Consider the following 27,279-nt stretch of genomic DNA (forward strand, 5'->3'; position numbering starts at 1 on the left):
ACATACAAGTTTAGCAGTTTTAAAATATACAAACTGGGGCATTTTAAACAGGAAAAAAAACACAGAAATCCTCAACGTGGCTCTCCTAGCACAGGGGGAAAGCTGATACTACAATAGTCATTGCACTTGGGACACTCGCCCCATAATGCTTTGCGAGGCATTCCTTTTACAAAACATTTTTGCCTATAACTCACCATGTGGTATTCCTAGGACCATGGGACAGCCATCAAAATGTGCAGCACGAACCGCTCTTTCTGGGTTGGTGGGGCAAAATAATAACTGTTTCCACCATGCAATGTCTTTTTAAGTTTTCTCTTAGCTGAAACGTTTGTTTTACAGATGGGAGTAGTTTGGGTTTTTGGGGCTTCGTTTGTAGTATGATTCTGATAGGCTTCAAAATGTATAATGCACTATGTCCTCTAGGGGATAAATATACGGTTACAGTGCATCACATTCTTCCATTTTGTTTTCATGGGGGCTGACTATTGGGTTACACATGACCCGTTTCTTACAAATGCAATTTTTATTGTGGTGCCCTCTAGGAGCTGTTCTAATATTAATAAATAAAAAAATAATTGCAATAGTTTCATTTTTTGCTGTAGTTAGAGGAAAAAGGTAAATGGAAGTGCTTTAGTTATACGCCGGGCCACTGGAATTATGTGGCAGAGGACCAAATTATTCGACAGGGTTGACCAATTTATGTGGCAAGAAAAGTCTGGTTATACATTTTTAACGCCAATAGCTCTAACTCAATCAACTGTGAGACATATTGCATTGCAAATGCTTGTGTTATCTAGCTCACACAGCTTTACTCCCTTATTTATTGTCTGAAATGCCTGCTCAACAATGGTCTAAATTAATGTGTTTTCTGACAAGTTATACAATGTTTCCTGAACTTTCTTTGGCATGTTGTAGTCGTCAAGAGCGAATTTTGATTGATATTCTTTTTTACAGCCTAATATTTGAAAAAAGGTTTCAGGCAATCTACGGTTTTGATTTGATTCTGAAAAAGATACATTTTGAACTTTAATGCTTGGGTGAGATTTCCAGTATCCGCAGCATGGCTGTTTGAGAACTCTAAAACATTATTCATGCTGCTACAAATACGGCCATACCAACATTAACATGACTAGCAGAGACTCTTTTGAGGGCTAGCCTGCTTTTACCCATAGAGAGGACTATTTTATATATTACAGTATGTACATACACATTAACAAATCTATATATTTTATACATAGATTTGTTAATGTGTATGTACATACTGTAATTTGGTAGCAGGATTTTTAAACTTCCTTTCTTAGTCAAGGTACGTGATCTTAGACATTTGAAGAAAAATAATATAACTATTAAATATCAATTATATTTATATCATCTTTCTGAATATATTGGAACTACATTCACACCACTGGAATTCCAGCACGGGAAGCTTATTTTGCTACAGTGCGTGTTGAAACCCTAGTTTAAGTAATGCGTGTTAGAAAGTAGGTTAATGCAAAGCTCCACCGGAGGGAATAAAGTCAAAATAGTGCGAAGTAAGGCTGGTTCAATGAAATCCATTTTGCAGCATGTAGCTATCATGTTTTATGCAAACCTGTTTGCTGAAAGACACTGATTTATTTCTTTAACCAGGTGCTGTGTTGTTGACCAGTGTGCAGGGTGTGGCAATCAATATAGACCCCGTGGTGTACTCCTGGCTCATGTACCAGCCGCCGAGACGGAGCAGCAGGTACTCTCAGCAGGTATGGATGGCATTCCTTCTCGCACTGAAAGTATCGCTATTTCATATGCCGGGTGTGGGATCCTTAGTGCCTATATGCTTGGCTCAGGGGCTGTGCCGTGACTTACTGCGGAAAAGGTCTGCGTTCTTTGTCCACGGTAGTCCACAAGTAGCGTGGCTGAAGAGGCAGCCGTTTAAGCCCGCAAGTACAGTACATTTTTGCATCTATATTACATTGATTCGCAGTTTCCAGAACAATCTAACCTTACACCTTCTCCGCTTTTTAGTCTAGCATTAAAATGCCTTTTATGATGATGTAGTTCTACAAAATGCACACTGCAACATAAAGCTTTCTATGCTCCTGAAAGACAGAGAGACTACAAGATATGCAGCTATTTAGACTAGTTGGTAAGTATAAAGAATGCTGTATCTATGTTGCAGTTGGTGCCAAATTTTCCCCGCCTATCCCTCTGTTTTAGGACACAGGACGTGAACTCTCCATTTCTATAGCTCTATAGCTGCAAAGATTCCCAGAGTAATGGAGAAATAGTTTTATGTTCTTGGCCTCTAGATGCAAAATTTAGTGGTTCATGGTAGGAAGGCTGAAACCTTGGGAACCGCAGCCACCATAATAACCATGGCCCCAGGAAACGGTGCATGTCATCGCCTGCACCTGATCTGTGTGGCCAAAAGTGCTATAAAGCGCGTCTCTTCGCCCTGCGGTGCAGTAAGGCTGAAACCTTGGGAACTGCAACTACCATACTGCACAGGGCCCCAGGCGGCAGTCCCTGCCATCACTTGCACCCAATCCGTGTGACCAAAAGATCTATAAAGCGTGTCTGTTTGTCCGGCAGCACAGGAAGACTGAAACCTTGTGAACTGCAACTACCATACTGCACAGGGCCCCAGGTGATCCCCGTCGATGAGGCATCATTAACAAGAGATATAATAAAGGATTGCTTAAAGTGTGACAAAGGTCTTGATATCCCATGGTTAGCACATGTAAAATAATCTTTTGATGCTATTGATCTTCCCCATGTTTTTACTAATACTGAAACATGTGCTACAGTCAGCAGGAAGTGTGCTCATATAACGTATGGTCGGGAAAAAATGTCAAAAACTATTTGTTAGTGAATCATGAAAACACTAGAAGTAATTATCTATGTACCGGGAGTGGTAGATGGGAATACTGTTCCGCTTTTGGGAAGATAAAATAAAATATCTACTTTGCTTCCCCATAGGTTTCCAGCATAATTTAGTTTGTTTGTTCATGCAAAACATTTTTAAACAGTCGATGTTACACTTTTCCTTTTTTTGTGTTTTTTATCAGAAATGTGCTAAAATGTTTTTAATTCCTTTTATTAAGCGTATCAATTTGACACATGGCACTCAGTAATTACTTTTAAAAAAAAAATGTTTAACTTCATGAGGAGGAAACCTGTTTTTATGTAAGATTGTTTTTACACGCTGCTGTACATTCCAGACACTCAATGCACCTTGAATGAATTGTCGCTTTTTGTTTGTATGAGAGAAAGCTCAGAACAAAGTATTGTAGCAGTGTCTCGAAGTATCTAGTATTTTACGTAGGCCTTTTTATGCATATGTTTTTATTTCCGTGTATTTTAAAAAAATGTATGGTTGGCTTTTGTTTTTTATATGTATTATTGTCAATTTTGTACTTTCATGGTTGTACGGCAGCTGAATAAAGTTTTTGACTGACAGTGGTTCATGGAGGTTAAATGATGACTTATGTAAGAGAGAAAGTAATTTTCTCGTACAACATGTTAATACATTATTTGTTACATCACTCCAAGGCTACAACAAGTTCCTTAGTGTTAAAGCCTAAAGTGAGCAGCATGTCTTTTGCACAATTCCGCCTCGTAGTTCTATCTCCCTGCAGCAGTTCCCTGGTAACAGCATCAACTGTTACTGTATTCAGGTGTCTCATTCAAGTTCTTGATTTTCATTTTTGTTCCTTTTAGTGTAGCTCCTGTCTATGAATGTGGAGTCATCGTAGTGGAGTTCATTCAGTTTAATTCTAAAGACAAGGCAAAATTCTGACGCTTCCAGTTACATGGTCAAGATACCCATCTTAACGAACTCGCCTACACCCAGAGACCATTTGTCGTACATTGAGCCACCTAGGCGACATGGTACACACAGCGTCCATCATATCCACAAGCCCACCTTGCTCAGTATGTACGATCTTTGTGGTACCCAGCTACCCTCGATCATGTAGCTCTCCAATTGAAAAGTGTTAGTTTAGTCTTTCTGTCATTAGTAAAGCCTTTCTTCATCCCTGATGTCAGGCTGATGGGTCTGCCCCAATACTTGCACTTTTGCCTTTTCCTTAATCCCCTCAATATTAGCGGATCTGCCATCATCTTCCTAGCCGCTTTCAGAATCCTAGTTTGTGTCCCATCTTGTTCCACTGATTTGTCCTGTATGGTTTTAAATGATGCCTGAGTTCCAAAGCTCAAGTCCTCACTGTTTACTAGTGTTAGAGAAATGTAAAATGTCAATATTTTGTTAATTTGCAACTTCAACGATATACTATCTCTCATTAATAGACAGAAATGTACAGATTTTCTGAGAAAAATTTCAAACTGTACTCCTACTGCAGGACGTGTATGTTGGTTACAAATCTACACAATGTCTGCCTGAGGCGTTTATGCTCTAGTCATAACTCCAAGTCTTGCAATAAATGCTTCCTGAGCCACCTGAATGAGCAAAGCTGTATGTCGCTGAACACAAGAAAGAGGACAATCACTCAAATTGTGGATCCCGCTGCAAGTCGCAGAGCCACTGCAGGTCTCATTTGATGTCACCATTCTCAGTTATATCGAAGATGAAGTTGAGAGACCACCCTTATCACAAACACTAGAAGTCCAGGAGGGACTCATCACTATTCTGTAGCTACCGCTCAGGGGTAAGTTGCACAGTCAACTCTCAAAAGACCTGTCTTCTCTTCCGCCATGTGACTGCTAATCCATGCCTAAGCTGGTAATGCCATGGGCCAAGTTCTCTGGGCCATCATCAACTTGCAGCAGGCAGAGGGCTCCAGAGAGGCTGTTTATGATGATGCCAGGTTCCATTGGAGCTCATTTATGCCTTATAGAGTTAGATGTACCCCCAGTCTGACTTCTGCTGGTGGGACCTACCCCAGTGCCGACTGATCCCATTGGGCCTCCATCCAGTCCTCTAGAGAATCCGACCAATATTTCTTCTCCTTCACTGGAGGCCTTGTCATTTTTGACTGCTCCAGCACCTGTCCTGACTCTGGTGGTGCCTATCCTTGAACCGTCTCTAAATGAGATTAGAAGAGCACAGCCTACAACTTTGGATGAACTACAGCCTCTATCCCGATGCACATTCCATTGAAGGCTGGAAGCCCTGTTCAGATTGGATTCTGATGATGTTCAAGGACTTCAAGATGCTCCACATGATGACAAAGACAATGAGAAGGAAGACAGTTCACTCCCCCCTTATTATACAAAGACATACAGAATGCGAGTGGCCTAGATACGTCCTCTGAGACAGAATTGCACTCCTCACCAGGTTACTCCTCTTAAAGGGAGAACCTCCTTTGCTGTAATAGCCTGCAAAAATCTTGCAGCCGGAAGCTGCTATTTCAGGGTCTTGTTGCCTTCTAACAAGGCTTTGGTGGAAATGTTGATGGCAGTGTGGTAGAAACCATGTTCAGTTGTCCACCACCCCAATTTCATCATTTAGCTAGGTTTCATAAACATGCCCCAGGGGATGTAGCGCTACTGAACCAGAAATCTACTCCAAGGAGCCTGGTGCTTCAGGCTTGCACCAGTAAGGTAAATCCTGGTGTGTTCCCAACTACACAACTTCACAGATTGTTGAAGCACATTGATGTGTTCACTTAAATATTTATTTCCTTCCCCATTGAGATGTTACTGGCCATCTCTTATGTTTTCAGGAACACCTTTGTTTAGACAATTCAAGATGGACAGGGCACAGTTGAATTATGCTTTGAGTCCCATCCAGGTCCATCACAGATTGTGCCATAGGCACCAATCAGTGTCATTATCAGATGTCGTACTTGAATGTACACCACAGGATTTCCCAATGATATTTCCAAAAAGGACAGAGGAATAATGTCAGTATTAGACCTTTGACTTCTAAACACCTTCCTTCGGAAGGACAAGTTCAAGATGTTGACCCAGGTCCAGGCTCTTTCTGCCCTGTATCCAGGGGACCCAGTAGTGTTCTTAGACTTGCATGATGCATACTTTCATGTACCGATCCTGCAGTTCTTTCAGTTCGTGGTAGGGTCGAAATACTTTGTTCATCACCCTGCCTTACGATCTCACCTCATCCACTCGGATCTTTACCAAGGTGATGGCCGATGGCAGTGATTGTGGCCCATCTTCAAAGGTCAGGGATACATGTATTCCCATGCCTTTTTGATAAGCTGCTGAAGGTGTGTTGTGACAGTCAGCTCTGCCGACCTATCAACAGCTGTTGCCCTTCTGTCATTCTTGGGGCTTTCAATCAGTGAGCCAAAGTCTCACATGCAACCTACGTAGAAGATCCCGTTCATGGAGGGCATCCTCAACAGAGTGAAATGCAAAGCTTTTCTACCCTTGGATCGTGTCTGGGACATTCAGGTAATATTCTGATAATTGGAACTTACTTTTAGGTTTTGGTGCAGATAGTTGTGAGGCTTTATGGCCTCTTGAACCATGTATCCTACTGCTGAGCACAGTGGAGGGTTGGCCTGGCACAGTGGGGGTTGGTTGCGTGGTTTGGCCTACAACTAGTCTCTTCTATCTTTTTTTAATTGTTTAATGGATACACTGTACTAAACAAAATCTTCTCAGGCACATGCTGCAGCCAGTTACCCCTTGTGTGCCTAGGGTCACTCTGCCCTCTTATATGCTGTTTCTGTTTTTATTTTCAGGACGCGGGACAAAGTCTCCCCATCCTATAATAGGGATCACAGCATTTTCTTTCCCTATTGTCACTCTGATACTGCAGATCCAACTTCACATTTGTGGTACCAACATGATAGATGGTGGAAAAAGCTTCATTGGTCAATCAGATCTGAGTATTTTAAAAATGTCCTATCCTTGGAGGTCTAGGGTACCACAATCACAGATCTCCCGCAAATTGACTTTCCTTAGATCTCTAAAATCTAACCTCTTGATGCCCAACTCAAACACCTTGTTAATTTCTAATTTCTTGAAAACTACTGAACATGTTTAGATCAATCGAGTGTAGCACAATCCTTTAGTAAAATTTTACTTCCATACTAAACGTGGTGTAATTCTGCTCAGCCCAATGGGTATCAAAATGGGAAATAGGACTTTTGGAACCTTTTTGTTGGCCCCTGCTTGACAAATTAATTCAAAACGTACCATGATGAACCCAAAAAGTGGGTATACTGTGTTTTTTTTAAAAAGTTTTATTTTACAGTCTTTGAATGGCACTAACGGTATTAAGAAAACAAAAAATACCTTTCCTGTGGAACCTCTGACTTACACATGACAGTACTTGCACCATCAACACTAGTGTAAAAAGTGTGTGTATGTATATATATGTGTATATATATATATATATATATATAAATAAATATAATATATATTTATTACCTAGTGGCAGTCGCACTAGGTACAGTTACAGCCATTTTTCCATAGAAAAAGCATTTTTTGACTTGCTTATATCTTTGGAACCATTTGACAAATCTTCACAATATTTTCCCAAAAAAGTGTCACGGTGATTCTTGTTGCGCACGGAAAGTTTCAGGGTGATCTGTCAGGTGGGGGCTGAGAAAAAGAAGGGGGGGGGGTCAGAAAATGTTGCGTTTTCCATGCTAATTCTCACAGGATCTTTAGACATGTCTACAGCCCGATCCACTGGATGGAATCAAACCAAATTTGGCAGATAGCTAGCTTTCGCTACGCAGATTATGCATTCACTTATTTGGTGTAAATCTGTTCAGTACTTTTTGAGAAACTTCGGGAAATTAAAATTTGTATATCTCTGGCCGCGAAGTATTTGCGAACAGAGACGAGCTTGTGCAGGAAAATGCACAGCTCTGATTGGCTGCCAACACTTCAAACCAGGAAGTGGTGGAAGCCATCTTGGGACTCTACATCAGCCGAGTCCTAGTAACAAATAAAAAAAAAAAAACAGAGCAAAAAAGCATTTTTTGTAAATTATTCTTTTGCAGCGAATTCACAATATGCACGTATTTGCGACTCCCACGCATGTTTTTTGATAGGCCCTCGGATGGGCCAGGTCCCAGGGGCATTGCTAATCTTGTGCGGGGGGGGCTCTGGGCCCCCCATAGCCCTAGGGACCACCACGTCCAGAGGCTTTCAATCTAGTATATGCAGCGGGGGCCCACGGCACCCGGAGACCACCTTCATTTTCATATAGGGAGGGAGACCACAGCCCTCCTATGCCCTGGGGCCCACCACCTCCCTGTGGCTTTGATTTAAATTTATGTGGAGGGGCCCGCGGCACCCTGCACCCAGGAACCTCCCCTTCCCTGGAGCTTCCACTTAAAAATATGCGGCGGGCCTGGGGAACCCCACCTCCCTGGGACTTTGATTTAAATATATGCAAGGGTACTGTGGCCCCCCTGCGCCCTGGGGATCACCACCTCCCAGGGGATATGCTCTCATTAGAAGGGGGCCACACTGCCTCTCCTCCCCCCCTTGGAGCCATTGATGGCCCTAGGGACCACCATCCTCTTGGGCCGGCTCCTGCTATGTCCCAGGGTGCCCACCCCCGGGACATAGCTGTTTGCTGTGGCTTGGCTGCTTCACTGTTTGACAGCAAGACCTCAAAAGCAGGTTCCACTGTCAAACAGCAGAGCTTTATTCTCGGTCTCACCGCATGCGTGCGGGGAACAGAGAGGAGGGCTCTATCACGATCCCAGATAGCCCATAAAGGGCTGAAAAAAAAAACAATGTAAAAAAATAATAATACAATAGCTTAGTGTGAAGGTTGCATGGGGTTGTGTGCCTGGGGTGTTGGCCGCAGAAACTGGCTGCAGGCTAGTCCTTGCGGGCAACCCCTATTGCTCACAGGCGAAGGCCGTGCATGGTGCAAGGTTGGGTACTTATAGGGGGTTGGCCTCAGGGCCAGGCCCTGTGGCAACCTCCGCCACATACGGTCATGCGCGGCGGTGGTTGGAATAACTTATAGTATTGAAAATTACTATAGCGGCCAGGCCCTGTGGCTAACTGCTGTCGCGCATGGCCAAAGGCCATGCAAGATGGCGATTGGAATAATGTATAGTAATAAAAATTACTATAAGTTTAAAAAAATTTTTAAAAAAAAGAAGTTCTCTGAAAAAAACAAAGGTTACAGGGACGTTATGGTTAGGGTCTGAAATTACTCATTAAAAAAACATAGAAATTCAGCCGTTATAGAGTTCTTTCAAATAACTATAACTCGCTCCCTAAGGTAACTTTAACTCGCGCCTTCACCATGCACAGTTAAATACTCTACATATTACATCACTGACATTTTCTTATCACTGCAGCATTTGCAATAAAATTATTGATGCGATAACTATGCATGGCGTGTACCTTAGGGTCCTAACTATAAAAGCTGAATTTCTATGTTTTTTGGTGAGTAAATGCAAAACCTATCTATAACGTCCCTGTAACCTTTGTTTTTTTCAGTGAATTTATAAATAGATACAGAGGCACATATACACACATACATATGTTTCACACAGTGACAGTTGCCACTGTATAATTATGGTTAGGTTAGAGTTTTCATAGAAATTGCACTTTTTGACGAAGCTGCGTAAAACTACGTTCGTACTATGTACATATATATATATATATAGTATATATATATATATATATATATATATATATATATTCACACCCAAATAAATATTTGTCAAAGTCTTCTTGGAGAAATGAGTGGGCATAATGTTGAAATGAAAACATATATGCCATGTAACACTGCTGCCAGCATGGAGTATTTTACTTTCCGCTTGGCCTCAGTTCGGATTACAATAATCGCACAAGGAGAGTGATTTTCCTTCCCGCTGTATCCTTCCAAAATATTCAAGGATTTAGCTTTTTAGATTATGATAAACTATTGACATTACGTTGGATGAAGGTCATGCCAAGGATATGTTCTTATTTTCTTTAAAGAGGTGTAATGTTTCAGAGGAGTTGTGTTATGAAATAAAGTAGCCAGGACATTTTTCACGTTTATGACTCTTGTTAGCTTCAACATATTTGATTATTTGATATAAATAGTATATATGTACATGTACAGAGGGTAATATGCTATTTATTTCTATTGCTAGTGTAAAAAGATTCCTGGACTCAAGGAATCGAAGCCTCGAATGGGTCATGATGCCCCGCTCCCCTCGAGAACGGCAGGATATAACATTTTACACTCTGCACATGTGCACATTTTTTTTAACTTGTTCATTATTTTGCTCTAGCGTGCTAGTAACATGGAATGTGACTATAAACTGCAGTTATATGTGTATGAATGTGTGTTTAATACAGTTGTTCTGAATAAGGTGTTTGTTCACATTTGTTTTCACAGCTGTCACACACACACACACACACACACTCTCTCTCTCTCTCATATGTTATTAATTGCTATTGTCGAGGAGTGTGGGGAGGAGCTATGACTCAAAAGCGGTGAAGCCTCCAAGTAGTTGTGATGCACCTCTCCTCTCTCAACATTTGTAATAAATATTTACTGTGTCCTTCTGCATATATGGTTTATACTATGACATTTTATTGTGTATTTGTTTTAATTAAAATGAAACGAAAACGGGATGAAATGGGTAAATGTGTGATTACTAAGAGTTTATTCTGTGTGTAAAGTAATTGATGGATTCAGTCTGTGAGGCTGTAAAAAGTGTTTTCTCACGTACCTTTACTGTGATAATAAGCTAGAATGTTACCTTTGCACAGTTGTAATTAAGGTATGAGAACATTTATGTGTACAGTTGCTCTAAATAGTGTGTTAGTGGCCCACATTTATCATGCCCCCACCATGCACAATGTTGATATCAATGATTTCTTTTTTTATTGCCATAGAACATATAATGAGTGATGTAATATTAGAGGTCATTAGTAGTTATGTATAAACCACTACATGGAGAATCTGTGGAGCCAACAGATCTAAAGATAAGATCTGATTGGCCGCCACCACATCAACAAAGATGTTGTGGCAGTCATTTTAGGACTCATCTCCCTGTCCTTAAAAAAGTTTTTAAAAGCTCTTAGGGGGCAGGGTAGGGATAAGCTACCCCCAAGGCCTGGTGGTAGGGTCCCACAGTGACCACCACCAGGCCCAAAACATATTTTTTTTGTTATGGCCAGGTCCACAGAGGATCTTTAGTTCCACCAACCCAGTTTGAAAAAAAAAAAAAAAAAAAAAAGGTGGGCTTCCCCCTTTTCTAAAATAAGCCCAGTGGAAGGAGGCTGGGAGGGTTGTGTCAGCCCGCTTTAGATTTTTATGGCCCCCTGCCTGGACCTCTGATGCCCTGGGGACTCCATTTCCAAGGGGCTTTTTTGTAATAAAGGGATGGGAGCATGTCCTCCCACCTAGTAGGGACATTTAGGGAAGAAGGCATGTACCCTAACTCCGTTTGTTTGTGGTCCCGGGGGAACCCATCCCCCAATTAAAAGAGAAGTGGATATGCAGTCCCCGCTTACAGCTGCAGTGGGGCCAGAGATTTTTTTTCAGGGGATGAGAGCTTCAGATCTCCCTCACTGAGCCATAGATCAGTCCCAGGGACAGTTCAAGCATTGCCCCTGAACCCGTCACCGGGACACTGATGTTTCCTGCCTGGGAGAGTCCACACATACACTTCTGGCACTCTCTCGGGCAGAAAACAAAATTGTGCTTTCTCCTGGGCAGGAACCCAGGTAAGAGCTGCTCCCAAATAGAAATGGATCTGGCTCCCACCAGCACTACAGTGCTTTCTAACTGGGGAGCTGTCAGGGGCAGCGGGGATCTTGATATTTTTACCCTTTGACAAAGTCAGTAGGTCGGCCTTGCTTAATGACACCCTTTATATTGTAACATCTCGTAGTCAGCCAAAGGTCATGCGGAGTGGTGGGATTGAGTGCCAGTGGGGGGGATGTTGGTGGAGGGCTTTGCCCAACCCCACAATGCTCACAGCCATAGGCTATGCACCGCAGGGGGTATGGCACCAGCAGGGGGCTGCGGCTAGCCTCTTCACCCAGCCCCACGGCGTGCACAGCCAAAGGCCTTGTGCTGCAGGGGAGTCGGGTGCAGGACCTAGACGCAGGCCAGGACCTCTGCCCAACCCCACGATGCACATGGCGATGGACATCTTACTTTATGTTCAAAACATAGAAATTCACTTAACTCCACAATTAAGTGGGTCAAAATGCTTGGGTTTTTAGCTTGAAGTTGTGGCAGTAATATATATATGTGTTTATGTTACCTAGTAGCAGTCGCCACTAGGTAGTTATAGTTAGGACCCGGTTTCCATAGAGTGAGCTTTTTGATTTGCCACTAACTTTGGCACTGCTTGATGAATCCTCACTTAACTTTCAAAACTTTGAATTTGGCGAGTTCAGCTGCAGTCTTGGAAGGTTTGAGGTGATCTGTCAAGCGGGGACCGAGAAAAAGGAGGGTTCCCAAAACGCATTTTCCCCATTCATTTTTCCACAGGACCTACAGACACGCCTACAAAGCCCGAACCACTGAACAGATTAAACCAAATTTGGCATGAAGGCAGATCGTGTTTTGCAGATTACACTTTTTTTGTGGTTTGGTGCAAATTCTTTCAATAGTTTTTGAGAAATTTAGGGCCAAAAAATACAGATGTGTAGGGAGACGGATCCTTCCCTGATCCAACTGTTCCTGTGCTGATATGTGATGGGCTGCTAATATTTCAATAAGGAAGTTTTGGTACCTATCTTGGGACTCGGTGTAGGGGAGGCCCGACAGCCCCGGGACCCACCTCCTCCCAGGAACAAAATGCTTTCTTCAAGTGGGGGATGCCCGACTGTCTACCCCGCAGCCCCGGGGACCACCACCTCCTATAGTAAATAATGATAGGGGGGTCAGTTTTGGACCCCCAAGCCCTAGGCACAACCAGTTACCTTGGGCTATGCCAAATTGCAAGGGGGGCTGCATGCTCCCCCCCCCCCTACTCCCTTGAGGAGCCACAGATAGCGCTGGAGACTGCCACCCCATGACATAGCTGTTTGCTGTTGCGTGGCTTCAGCTTTGACAGCGGCAGCCAAGTCACAGCAAACACTCTGCTTTGTGACAGTGGGGCCCGTTTGACAGGTCCCGCTGTCAAAAAGCAGAGGTTTCATCCCTGTTGCTTGAATGAAGATATGTGTGCAAGGAACAGAGATTAAAGCTTTGCTCCAGCAACCACTGAGCTGCTACTTAAAGGGACTCCGGGGGAGGCCTTGAGGCTCTTTCCCCCCCCCCCCTCCCCCTCCCGGTCCTAGGTAGCCTGTAAAAGGCCAAACATAATTCAAAAACTGGGACTGCGGGCGAAGGACACTTTTTTTTTTTTTAAGGGGTGATGCCGCGGGGGAAACCTTTGAGGCCTACCCGCAGTCCCAGATAGCCTTTTAAAGTACAACCAACATTTTTTTTTTTTTTTTTTTTTTTTTTTTTTACAATAAATAAATTGGGTTGGACCTCGGGAGTTGGCTTTCAGACTTCCCTGCGGTCCAAGATAGCCAGTAAAGGGCAAAGAAAACAATCATTAAAAAAACAAGCGTACCCTAACGATGAAGGTAAAATTCCTTCACACCGACAGTTCAGAATTCGATTCCAGATGTACCTGGAGTCATTTCCCTTCTTTCATTTTTTTTTCACCTGCAAATGTTTAAGGCTCATACTAAAAGGTGATCTTACTATTTTTAAATGACGAATATATTCTTCTTTTCAAATGGTGCAGAAATATCTAATTATAAGTATATCATAAATCAAAGCCTGAAAAACTCTCACTCTCTTCTGTTTTTCAATCTTTCTCCCACTCACACACCAACTTAGATCCTTACGCAGCCACTCATAGACCCACTCAGCCATTCACTCACCCACTCTCAGACCCACTCAAGCCATTGTGCACCCACTCTCAGTCCCACTCAGACCCTCACACACCCACTTACAGTCCCACTCAGACACTCAAGCACCCACTCACTCTGGCACACCCACTCACAGACCCACTCGCACCCTCACTCGCACCCTCATGCAGCCACTCACAGACCTGCGCAGACACTGACGCACCCACTAAGACACTGATGCTCACACCCAGACAGACTCTTACAGTTACTCTGATCCGAGATACACCCTCCTACATCTATTCTCACACCCAGAGACACAGGCTGCGGTCAACTCCTGGGCCGTACACGGTGTGGGGTTGGGTGGTTATGAGGGTTGGCCGCAGGGTCGGCTGTAGGTGAGGCCTTGTTGGCAATCCCTGCCACGCACAGGCAAAGGTTGTGCACAGTGCAAGGTTGGATGCTTGTAGGGGGTTGGCCTCTGTGGTCAACTGCCGGCCGTGCGCGGCGGTGCTTGGATTTAAGTTTAGTAATGAAACTTACTATATGTTAAAAAAAACAAAAGCATAGAAATTTACTCAAAAAGCAAAGGTTACAGGGACACTATAGTTAGGAAATAGATTTTTTTTTTTAAATATAGAAATTAAAAACAAATTTACAGGGACGTTATATTTAGGCTCACATTTTAAACATACAAAACCATAGAAATTTACCAGCTATAGTTAGTTATCTGAAGTAACTATAACTTGTGCCCTAAGGTAACTATAACTTGCGCCCTTACCATGCACTGCTAAATACCTACCTGACAAATTACAGCATTCATGACATCTTTGATAATATCATTATTAATGTCATTGTAACATCTGCAGTAAAATTATTGATCAGGTAACTGTGCATGGTTGGGGCCCGAGTTATAGTTACCTTAGGGCACGATTTTAAAAGTGCCCTGACCCCATGGAACTGATGGGATGGGGGGGTCTGTGAGGGACTCCTCATGGGCAGGAAATTGTCCAAAAGTTTTTTTTTTCTTTACGCACTTAAGAATCTGTGGATCCACCGCAGCACTCAGCTCAACCACGGGCTAAGCCTGATACAAGGGCCCCTGTTGATCTGGCTAAATCTCACAGGCATCGACTGTCCCTGGGTGATCCGGCTTGTCTCCTTAGACATCCTACTCATGGTAGTTTGGTGGTACAAGCTGCTTTAGCCTCCCGTGACATCGAGTCTCTCCCACATATAAAATCTGACAGATAATCCAGGAGTCTGGACGTTTGTGGCAGACATACTTTTTCCTCCACAAGTTCTGCTTTACACTCTGTTAAAGCGTCTTGCATTCTTGGACATTTTTCAAAGTAATTATAGGACTGGTTGGCAAGCATCTTGCCTATGCTTCCGGATGCTCTCTGGAACACTCTTGCCCTTATTATTCAAGATGGTCAGCAAGCAGCTAAATTAATAATTCACTGTGGTGTGGATACTACTGATTCTTTAGGTTGGGCTGTGGCTTCTTCAGTTGCCCTACGTCACCTTGCCTGGCTACGTACCTCCAGATTTTTGGCAGCAGTTCACACCACATTAACTGACATGCCTTTTAATGGTGACCGTTTATTTGGTGCACAGGCTGATTACTGTAAGGCGTTTTTGTGACAGTAGGGGTGGAACAGCAAGTTAGCTTGGTTCCTCTCTACCCTTTGCCTAGTTATAGCTCCTGTGCTGGGTTGTAGGGGGTTATTTGTCTTTACTTATTTCACAGATGAGCCATGCTTTGACAGTGCCGTAAGGTGTTTTCTGTTCTGTGTCTGTCCTACCTAATGATGTCAACCGGTGGGTGTTCCTTAAATTGTCGAGGTTAAAGTATTAGGATGTATGTGGAGGTTTCATGCCTGATGCTTCAAGGTTACTTTTATTATTATTATGCTCTATTACGTGTTGTGAAAGTGGTAGTTCTCCACTTCAGGTTTGTCAGTGACAGCTGTTTATTGTGTATGCCTCATAAACAGTTATATATATATATATATATATATATATACATATATGTATATATATATATGTGTATATATATATATATATATATATATATATATATACACATATACACACAGTCGGGATTCCTTAGCTTGGGGGCTATTACACCTTCATTTGGGGGTACAGAGTTGCTCCATCTGCAGAAAGGTCTTTTTCTAACTCTATTATCCCTTATGGGAAACTTGTAATATTAACAGCTCCATGTGAGTGTCAGTATGTTATTTAATTTCTGTTAATCCTACTTATTACACAGGGTTGTTAGGCAGAAGTGTGTGTCTTCTTCTAATTGGTAATGGGCAGCTTTGGGTTTCTTTATAAGGGTTGCACAGCACTAAGGCTGTCGCCTGATTGGTTATAGTTCCAGTTTGGTCCTTTTTTTTAAATGGCGTAGGCTATTAAACTGACTTTTTCATTGCCATTATAGCCTATGGTAGTGATATATATACTGCTTTGTTATGGTACCATGGGACTCCCACTTCGACTACAGGGAATGATTCAAGCATGTGAACCTATGAAAGATACCAACACTAGATAACTGCAGTTATAGACCGGTAAGTAACTTATTTCATCCTTCTTCTGAGACTGTTTACTTAGAGAACACCATTGCAGTGGTTCCTTCCTCAGACATTGTTTCAGGCATTCAGTTTATTCAGTATACACGTTGTCTCTGTTTCCTGCTTTCTCCGTTTCATCTTGTGTTAAATAAGTTCTCTAAAATTCCCATCCAGTGTCCTTGCTCCTTCTTACAAAAATTCCAGACAACATGACCATCTGGAGCCCCAGTGAATTCATTGATTCTTGATGCACTGATATAGATGGATAGAACTGACCAAGAATATGTGGTATCATCCAGGTATATGTGATGTCTCGCTCTTCTTAAGGGGTGTGCAGCAGCCAGGAGAAAGCCGTAGGGTCTTTGATTTAAGGAATTCAGCTCTTTACGAGGCCAGCTAGATCCAAGGCACTTTCGAGTCCCGCTTGGACAGGCCAGATGAGGCATTTGCGCAAATATATGCTCCAGTGTGTCCTGCACTTTAGCGTAGAGCTAGTTGAAAAACACGACACCTATCCACATTATAAATCCTGTGCAAAATTACCTTTTTGTTTGTTTAGTAATGCGATGCATCTTTTCAGACTTTAGTGCGCTGTCCGACACATCTACGCAGCTCATGCTAACAGTTGCACTCATTTTTAGAGGTCCATACCTATCTGGCTCCAAATTTTGTGTTGTTGCCTTTCCCTTCAACCCAAGTGTGAAGCTAAACTGCTCGTTCTTCAAGTTCTTGGTTTGTTGCTGGCTTCTGCAAAATGAATAAGAAGCCATGGAAGCCTGCCAGAATGAGATGCTCTTTGGTAGAATTCCTCAAATAACCTACAATATAGACTATGAAGCCCTTCTGTAATGTGCACACCTCAAGTCCAAGGGTGGGTAATTGAAATAAAATTAATGGTGATCACATAATGCACAAGTCAGACCATATTTTAGGCCTTCGAAGGGGAGGTGATCTGGTCTCAAAATATACAAATGATTTGGTTTTTTTATACTTTAGTTTCCCACTTAAAATTCGTGACTGTTGGCATTTTCTTACCCCTTTCAGTTTCCCACAAAAACTATCTGCTATGTTGTGGTTTCCAAAACACATCCGTTGAATTGCAGTGGTTCATTTCCATGTGCTGAATTATTTGCAAACACAAGCAGCAGGCCAATCACAATAAGCTGTTTGCTAATATGCCAGAACATCGTATTTGATGAAATGCACACCGTTAGGGATGCCATCTGTTTCAAGCAGAAGTCATTCCAGCCTGTGCACAGCACTGCCAATACTCTGCAGAATGCCGTTTTCATCATCTGAGCATTTGGAAAAAATCTGCTTGTGTAAGAAACGAAATGTTACAGTTTGAGTTCTCATGTATTTGTTAAACTTTGTGGTGCCATTTGTTCCTTTCCCTAATGAACATGTTCTGGCCGTTTCACACAGCGTTCCCATCTGATATGTTCCTGTGGTAGTAACGAATCAACAGAATGAAGTTGTTGCTTATATTCTTTCCAAAAACAATTGGCCACTTAGATTCGTGTGTTGATTCTTAATGATGCTGGCACAGAATTTAATCATGAGTATATTGTTTTTGAGTCACAAGTATGTTCCCACACGCTCGCTCTTCGGCAAGGTTTATGGTTTTGGGATTAGTCCTAGGCATGCTCCAGTTAATCCTTACCATGCCATGACATGGTTGTGCAATTTCACGGATTCATTTTCAGTGGTTTAACTTGTGATTTTTTCTAGTTCTTCAGCACCTTGCTCTTTCATATTGCTTCAAGTATGTAGTCTTCGTGCTTCTATTACGTCCTAGCTGGCCACCAGCTATTTCCCGGGCCTCCTGATTTTACCTGCCTTTTCCTGTAGGGAAAGTGCAAGGGTTTTGATGATCTAGAACATATTCGGCTGTTTGGAGCCTTAGAGATATATGTTAGTTGGGTGCACGTCCTCAACGTGTCCCCTTTCCTTACGTATTTAGTGTGGGCCTAATGTTGAGTCAATTTGTTACACGAGGTAATGACTACAGTAGGACCAAAAAGCGGGCAGACCACTGAAAGCTCGTACCAGGTGCCTGGTCTGGCTCAGCTCCGAGTCCTCTTAGACCCTCGGGCCCAAGACGAGGCGAGCTTTCATGTGTTTCCCTACTCCAGCTAGCCTCTTACCTCATGTGCCAAGAAATAAAGAAAAGGCTTTAACCTTTGATGTAGAACAGATTATCAATATCTCCTGATGTTGCTTTAAAACTTAAACCACTCGTAGATGGGAGCTACTTCTCGAGGGGACTCCCCCTTACAGGTCGGAGAACGGTCTTATTGTCAATTATTAGCTTAATATGTAAAGCTCACGAACCATCAAATAACCTGTTCTACGGTTGTAACCCAGATACATTACATATATTTGACTCCACCATACTTTGCTGTGCATGACAATGAGCAAATTTCCAATCAAGTGACTAAATGCATCCCTCATGACAGCCCTACTCTGTACTGAGAAGCAGCCGTAGCTCACAAAACAGGATTCAACCTATACCCAGTACTCTACAGGTATATTAAAGGGGTCGCTCACATTTTATCTCACTTTTAAAATGGCTGAACAAACGGATCTTTCACTCTTTAGTTTTTACTTCTCACCTCTCAAATATTAGGACATATCTGTGACCCCTAATAGAATAATCGAACTCTATTTCTGTTGACCAATTATGTTGTTTCTTACAACCGCGTTTTGGTTCCATAGAATGTAAAACGTCTTACTGTCCCTCGTTTCCTGGCACTGTAATTTCCTCTTCCATACCGCATCATCAGTTGGCTCTTATCATGGCATAGATAATTGATAGCCTGTCCTTAAAACAACAAGGATTTCAAATGTATCTACGAAAGATTTACAAATGCTCATAAAACAAACATGTCCAGCTGTAGCTAGCATCAGCATGATAACAGTTGTATGATAAGTTTTGCTGTCTACTTAGTGCTAAAGCCAATCAAGATTGTCTGGCACTCCCCTTTCCTTACAACCAAAGCATGAGTGTATGAACTCTTTAGTGTTTCTTTCTCGTTCCCCATCAGTACATTTAGTATATTCAGTATCTTCTCTTCAGTAGATTTCTTCCTATTTTTATTTTTAAAAACTTTTTAATGTTCTGTCATCCAAACACACATAAAATAATTGATTGGTCACTTAATCACCGATTGTTCTGTCGAGTGAAACCAGGAAGTATCACTTATCAACTTTGAGAACATTATGTCTATCTTTTTTAAAGCAAAATACTTTCTGTATAAACATCTATTTTAGCCTTGAACCAGTTGGAGGTCTGCGTGCCTGAACAAGGCAAAACACATGTTTATTGTCCTCCGGCTGTTCGCTAAAGGAACTAGAATTATTGAACATAATAAAAAAGAGCTGTGAAAACTACCAGACGAGGAGAGCTGTATGTTAATTGATAGTAAATTGATGCATAATTTTCCAGATGTAATAATTTCACTTTCTTGTGTACAAAGATAGAACTTTAGATACATTAGGGGCAAATGTGTTGTAAAATTCTCAGTTACAATTAACAAAACTTACAAACTCAAGATGAAAGCATTCCTAACTAAGACCCACACGTTCTCGAGGAGTAGTAGTCGGTGCCATCCTATTCTCAAGAGTGCAGTTCTCACTACCTCCTAATTAGAGAATAGATTAAATGCATTATAGGTGGCACATAGTCTGTCGGGCCTCGTTTTTCTTCCTTCTTCATGCACCACACCTCCTATTCGAGAGATTCCCTGAACATGCAACTATGTGTCTCAAAAGCTACCCAAATCTCCCATGGACTCGAACTGTCCATCACACCCTCATCCTTTCTCTGAGCTGAGGTGTGAGCTCTATCTATAAGAACATACACATTCTTGTGCAAGTGTCAGACCTGAATCTGGAGATCTTTGAATGTGCAATTTAACGTGTGAAAAACGTTCATGTATGCTAGATTCCTCACAGCTCCCCTGGATACTAGGCATCTACCAACCTTGACAGCTACATCATACAAGGCCTCCCACCCCTCGGCCAAATCAAAGACCACCAGCCCTAAATAATGAGCTCCCATCCAAGGTGATTAACACAACATCCCTGGACAGACCAACTCCAGCATTCCAGTGCCTCCCCCTCTCGCTCCTTTCACCACAAGGACGATCACCAAACTAATCCAAACAATGACCTTCCCAGGCCCAAAGACCAGCACACTAACGGAAGGATGTGCATCTCAGGCACCATGCTATTCTGCCCTTCCCTGATAACGTCTTTGCTCGCGGCCCCACACCATAGCCCTTCTGTGGAATTTTGCCTGCAAACCCAGACCAGAACCATTACATGAACACCACTCTCTGCCTGGAAAATGTCTACAAGACACTCAACAACAGTTTCTCCTCTACTCACCAAGGTGGCACGGCTCTACATGCAGACAGTACTTGCACAACATCCAGAAGTGCCCCTCCCCCCCCTTAACCGGTTTAGGGACGCCACTCTACACCTAGGCAATCCTTAATTGACAATAAACTTGGATCCCCTCGCGCCACCAATTCCACTGACCCACTATGGAGAGGCAGATCTCCAAGGTCTGCAGCTCCCACGATATGTCAGCCATAACCCCACCCTCATAGTCTCTAGCCATAGATTCCACATTTTAGAGAGTTACCAGATTGGGCACCAGATTGACCAGTGTCCCTTCACTTTGAGCTGCTCACCAGGTCTGAAGGTATGCTGAGATCTGCTGAGGTGAATTACCTATGAAGTTCTCTCATTATATGCCCGACTCCATTACACAACTGTGCTCCCAATTTAGTCACCTAGTAAACAAAGTCAGCAAGCTTAGAGTGGAGTTAAAATACATCTTTTATAAACCTCTTTGAGAGCAAGTTTACTATGCAAGACATAGAGATGCACCAGGATTAAATAACCCAGGAAGAGAGTAACTCGTCAAGCCCTGGCTTCCTATACCAGTACCTAATGATACCCAGTGACCAACGAGATCATACTGATGACTGAGGCTAAAATTAAATCCCATTTGCAGTTCTGGAGGCTTCTTAGACCCCTCTGCTGCCTTAGCATGGCATTCAGAGCATTGCTAACACCAATATATACAGATACACACAAACCCTATGAACCTCATATCTGATAGATACTTCTAGTAGCAGATTCCTTACCTTTGAATTTCCCCCAAGTGCCAGACTGTATCCAGAGATTTTCATGAGCAGTACCCCTGCGACGCTGTTAAGTGGCATTGATCGGGTCCGAACCCGTTTTCGTCCATGCCGGCTATGGTGTTTTGATTTTCTTATAGGCACCACCCTGGCATTGTGTCATCAGTTCTTATCTTTCTGTGCCAGCAAGCACTGATCGAAAGAGAACTACCCCTCAGTTTTTTTGATTGGCTTTTTTTGACTTTTTGTTGAGAAGTTTTCAAGCGTTCTACTCCTGGTGTGTCGAGGAGATCATCCAGAACGACTGGCTTCAAGCCTTGTCTATCCTGTCATCAGGCGATGTCCATGACAGATCCACACCTTGTGTGTCTTTTGTGGCTGGAGCATGACCACGATCTGAAGTTGTGCTCCGAATGTCGACCATACATCCGAAGACTTTGAGGAACCGGTCCCTAAAGCAGATGGCGGCCCAAGGCTCGACTCCACACTAGTTAAGATCCCGGTTGAGAGGAAGGTCCTGGAATCGGTCGCAGAGTCCTCCATTGTCGTCCTCCCACTCCAAGTCCTTGGAGCAGTTGGGTAAGTTGAGGCATAAGAAGAAGTCCAATAAGTCAAAGCGTTCTTTGACTTCTCTTCATCCGTCAGCCAGAGAGACGCGGTGTTGCGCAGTGTGCCGCTTCGCAAGCTGAATGTTTGGCTCTGGATGCAGTGCGCGGCAGCAGGATGCGCCGCTCCCCGAGCCTTTAATACATTTGTCGCGGCCCCAAATTGGGCATGGGGCCTCGTTTTTTCTTTAGTGCGGCGCTCCCCCCATAAATCCTGCTCCCCCCACTCACCTCTTTTATTTCTTCTCTTCTTTCTTGTCGCTCTTGTTTCTGCTCATTATATACTTACTGTTTTTCCCATGTTTCTTTCTTTTTTCCCAGCATGCTTTCCTTTTTCCCTGCATGCACTGGTTCCCTATTCACTATGGTATTTTTTCTATAGCATTCTAACACTGGATCCCAATTCAAGATGGTACCTTTTACTTCCTGTTCCTGTTCCTGGGGTATATAAGGAATGTGATTCTTTTTCTCTTTGGCTGCAACACTTCCTGTTTGGTGGTGATCTTCGCTCCTGTTTCTTTGCATCTAATATTGAAACTCTGATTTTGTTCCAGTGTTTTCCTGGTCATTTTTTTCCATTTGTTTTGATTTTCTTTTACTCTTGTTTTTGTTTCAGGAGTTCCCTCTTGTTGAGTTTTTTTTTCCCCTTTGGGGTTTTTTCCTTCGGGGACTCCTGGAGGGCACGGACTGCCTTTGGCGTTCCCTCCGTCAGCAGCACAGTGGCTACCAGAAAGGGTCGCCCCTATTTGGGCCAAGGTAGAACTTACAAAAACAAGAAGTCCGCCACACTTTCTATGGGTCACAGACACAGATTGCGAGTAGGTCGTGACACGAGGGAGTGTCAATGTTACAGGCCTCGCTCTACAGAACCTGTGCCTGGGCTGACTCTGCTCCTTGGAGCCGGAGTGACCTTGCCCAACTTTTACGAGGACATGCCCCTCATTTTTGGGCAGTCTGACACTGCTGGAGCACCTTCAGGTCCTGCGGAGTGGGAAGGCGACCTTTTGTCACCAAGGTGAATCCATGGATCCAGTCCTGGATCTGGAACGACATATGTCGTGCCACCCTGACCTTCCACGACACTTGTCCAGACGGCAACGCTCCCATCACCATCTGCGCCAATGGGTGGCGCCATCCCATTATGATCCCCGACTCCAGCACGGAGCTGGATGGGCATCGTACGGTGCAGACTCTGACTCCAGCAGGAGCATTGCCTCCTAAATTGGATCCTGAGCAGTTTTAGTATGGGTTAGGACTCGACGATGAATGGGAGTGGTTGCTCTACCCTTTAGAATATCAGCCCCATGAAACTGTGGACTGGCATGAGTACCCAGGTGAGGCCAGCAGACTGGATACTTCTACAGGTACTGGCATGCTTTCTTCCCCCTACCATGGCTACAGAAGAGGGAGCGTATTATGATATGCTGTTGAGAAGAGCGGCTGAGGTCCTGAAACTTAAGCTGCTCTCAGTGACCGCCCAGACTAATCTCTTGACAGAGGTGCTACAACTGGGAGCTTCCTCCTCAAAATTCCTCCTACCGTTTACTGATGCCCTCACGGACGTCCTACTGGGTACCTGGTTCAAACCCAGCCCAGGGGCTCATGTGAAAAGAACGATTGCCCTCCTCCATCAATCTGCACTGGGGGACACAAGTTTCTTGACTCAACACCCCACCCCGAGAGCTTGGTCGGCCAAGCCTTTATCTCCCATGATGCGTTCCCTTACGCCCCCCTGGATAGGGAATCCAAAAGGTTGAACTCACTTGGGAAGAAGAATTATTTGTTCCGCCAACCTTTCATTGCAGTCAGCAAACACTGCATTCCTTTTGGGCTGTTATTCCCACGTGCTGTGGGACACATTTGCTTAATTATTGCCACAAGTCCCGGAGGTGGCCTGGGCTGTACTCTTGCAGGCTGTGCTGTTTGGAGAGACGTAGCGAAGTTCACAATCCATGCAGACTGCACATGACTGACCTCCTGGGCAGATCAGTTTCATCGACAGTGACCCTGAGGCACCACACTTGGCTGAGGATGTCTGACTTATCAGAGGTTTTCCAAGCTTCCTTGATGGACATGACCTTTGACGGCACCCATCTCTTCGGAGACAAGGCAGGCTCGGTGTTCGAGCACTTCAAGGATTTTCATGCTACAGCCAGGTCCTTGTGCCTCTCGGCAGCCCCCTGCCCCTTCTGTCTGCTTTTCACTCCTTTTGTGGCTATGGAAGGGGCCTCCAACCATGTCTATTTCTGGCCAGCCAATGTGCCACGTATGCTGTCCAGCCTCTGCATGGCTGAGGGTGCGGGATTCACTGACCTCATGGATCAGGTGGCCAGTAGTCTGGAAAGTCTGTCACCCCCTCCACTGCAGCAGCCTCTAAATCTTCCTAGTCTGACTCACACACCCCCACCACCCACACCCCAAGCCAGTTGGGGGCAGGATTCACCATCACCTTCTCTGCTGGAAATTCATCATGTCAGATAGGTGGGTTTTGCAGATAGTTTGAAGGGGCTACTCCCTCACCTTTGAAACTACCCCTCCACCCCTGCCGCCATCCTACGATTGGATGATGGAGGATCATTTGTCCCTTCTCCGTGAGGAAGTTGCAGCTCTTTCGTCCAAAAGAATGGGTTCTGAAGCCAGAAGTAGGTTGTGGTTGCTATTCTCACTACTTTCGGGTCCCCAAAAAAGCAATGAGCATCCACCCTATCCTAGCCCTTTGGACCCTCAGTCTGTTCCTGAAGAGGAAGTTGTTCAAGATGCTCACCTTACGTCAAGTTCTATATGCCCTGGACGCAGGAAACTGGATGATAGCGTTGGACTTGCTGGACGCTTATTTTCATACCCAAGTCCTGCCCAACAGACATTACTTGAGATTTACAGTAGACCACAAGCACTGTCAGTTCACCATGCTTCCCTTTGGCCTTACCACCTCTCCCCTCAGGTGTTCACCAAGGTGATGGCTGTGGTTGCAGCTCATCTGCCAAAGTCCAGTGTTTGTCTTCCCTTATCTCGACGACTGTTGAAGGGGGGCTCATCTCAGGCTGTCATCTCCACCCTCCAGACTATGGCGGACCTCCTGTAATCACTGAGGTTCACTATAAACTTGCCGAAGTCACACCTGACACCAGAGCTGTTCTGGACATACTGAAGTTTCGGGCTTATTCTCCTGAGCGGCGAGTCCAGGATATTCAGGCTTTGATACCTATTGTAGGAAAGTGCCCTTTTTTGGAAAGGTTTACCCCACCAAAACCCCTTGCCACCCCGTTGCCCTCACACACACACTTTTTGCCCGATATTGATGCTGACTTGACTGAGTGTGTGCTGGGATCCTGCTAACCAGGCCTCAGCACCAGTGTTATTGCCCTAAAATTGTACCATTGTTCCCAAATTGGCACAAACCTTACACACAGCTAAGTCTCTTGTTAAAGTTACTAGTGGTACTAAGGGCTCTATGACCAGGGAGGGTCCTAAGTGCTGCAGCATGTATTATGCCACCCTAAGGGACCCCTCACCAAGCACATGCACACTGCCATTGCAGCATGTGTGTACTGGTGGGGAGAAAAAGGTAAAGTCGACATGGCATCCCTCTCAGGATGCCATTCCTACCAACGACTTCCTGTGGCATAGGTGAGTCGCCCCTCTAGCAGGCCTTACAACCCTGTGGCAGGGTGCACTATACCACAGGTGATGGCATAGCTGCATGAGCAGTATGCACCTACAGTGTCTAAGTCCATTCTTAGACATTTTAAGTGCAGTGTGGCCATATAGAGTACATGGGCTGGGAGTTTGTCATTACAAACTCCATAACTCCATAATGGCTTCAATGAAGACGTGGAAGTTTGGTATCAAACATCTTAGTACAATAAACCAACCCTGATGCCAGTGTTGGATTTATTGTACAATGTACTAGAGGGCATCTTAGAGATGCTCCATGTATTTTAACAACCATTTAGTGTAAAGCTGACCAGTCAGTGCTAGCCTGTCACTAAAAGACGAGTTTCTGACCCCCTGGAGTGAGGGCCTCTGTGCCCTGTGGAGTCGGAAACAAAGGCTATTCTAGGTGGAGGTGCTTCACACCTCCCCCAGGCAGGAACTCTAACACTTGGCGGTGATCCCCAAAGGCTCAGGCCTCCTGTTACAGTGCCCCAGGGCACTCCAGCTAGTGGAGATGCCCCCCCCCCTCCCCCTTCCTGGACGAAGCCCCACTTTTGGTGGCAAGTCCGGATGGGAAATTTAGGTAAAACAGGGAGGAGTGTCCACCCCAGCTAGGACCACCCCTAAGGGTTCCAGGGCTGATGTGACACCCCCCCCCCTGCAGAATCCTCCATCTTGGTTTGGAGGACAAGTATCAGTAGGGTTAGGAATGGGCCCTCTTCCCAAAGGGAGTGGGCACAAGAAGGGTGTAGCCACCCTCAGGGACAGTAGCCATTGGCTACTGCCTTCTGACCCCCAACTTTCTGTTTCTTATTTCTATATGTGGGTGTTAAACTGGTACTAAGGAAGTGCAACCAATGTCCACACAGTGTTACACAGTTTAAATATGACGAAATAATGAAGTAATATTTTACACAAAATTTGCAGCGTTATGCCGCATAATATAACTTTTCTTCCAGCATCATTTACTCAACCCTGACACATAATTTGGCCCTCTTTTGCCACATAATAACAGTGGCCCTGAATACTTGTTAGAACATTGACAAGTGAGCAAAGGAGGTATCAATAAGCTCACTCGCCTGCACCGGAAGCAGGGAGGCAAAAGAGTGAAGGGCTGTGTGGCACGCTCTAAAATAATCCCAGGACCATGCAACTGGGCTAATTAAAACATTCCGATGGTGGGGGTTAAGAGCCTTTGGACTGGCTAACCACATACAAGCCAGTCTAGGTACATCACACACGGTGGACACAGTCCTTGGAGGCTGTTGTAGGGTGAAATCCAGCCACAGCATTGGCTGACACCCTGCATTGTACATTTACGGACAAGCTGCATCTGTTGAAGAAGCTATAGGCAGGAGTCCGAAATTAGACTGTCCATGTAAATAACCTACCTGTGACAGAAAGTACTGTGAATGTGTATGTCATTATTTTAAACGTGCATTATGAACAGTAAAACATAGGCTGCCACAAAATACGCAAAATAATTAGGTTTAAGATAAACAAAGTACTTTCTAAGTATAGATTTTAGTAATACTTCGAGTG

The 27,279-nt window shown here is 44.0% G+C and overlaps 1 protein-coding gene across 3 annotated transcripts in view; it reads left to right on the top strand.

The window, feature by feature from the left end:
* The window catches only part of VPS13B (vacuolar protein sorting 13 homolog B), a 2,423,697-nt gene that overhangs the window by 935,489 nt on the left and 1,460,929 nt on the right, over positions 1–27,279 (top strand). For all 3 annotated transcript variants that reach the window (XM_069220546.1, XM_069220545.1, XM_069220547.1), the window contains exon 20: positions 1,630–1,739. In XM_069220546.1, the coding sequence (XP_069076647.1) occupies positions 1,630–1,739 (110 nt within the window). The remainder of the gene's footprint in view (positions 1–1,629; positions 1,740–27,279) is intronic.

This window comes from Pleurodeles waltl, chromosome 2_2 (assembly GCF_031143425.1).
Source record: "Pleurodeles waltl isolate 20211129_DDA chromosome 2_2, aPleWal1.hap1.20221129, whole genome shotgun sequence".
NCBI lineage: Eukaryota > Metazoa > Chordata > Amphibia > Caudata > Salamandridae > Pleurodeles > Pleurodeles waltl.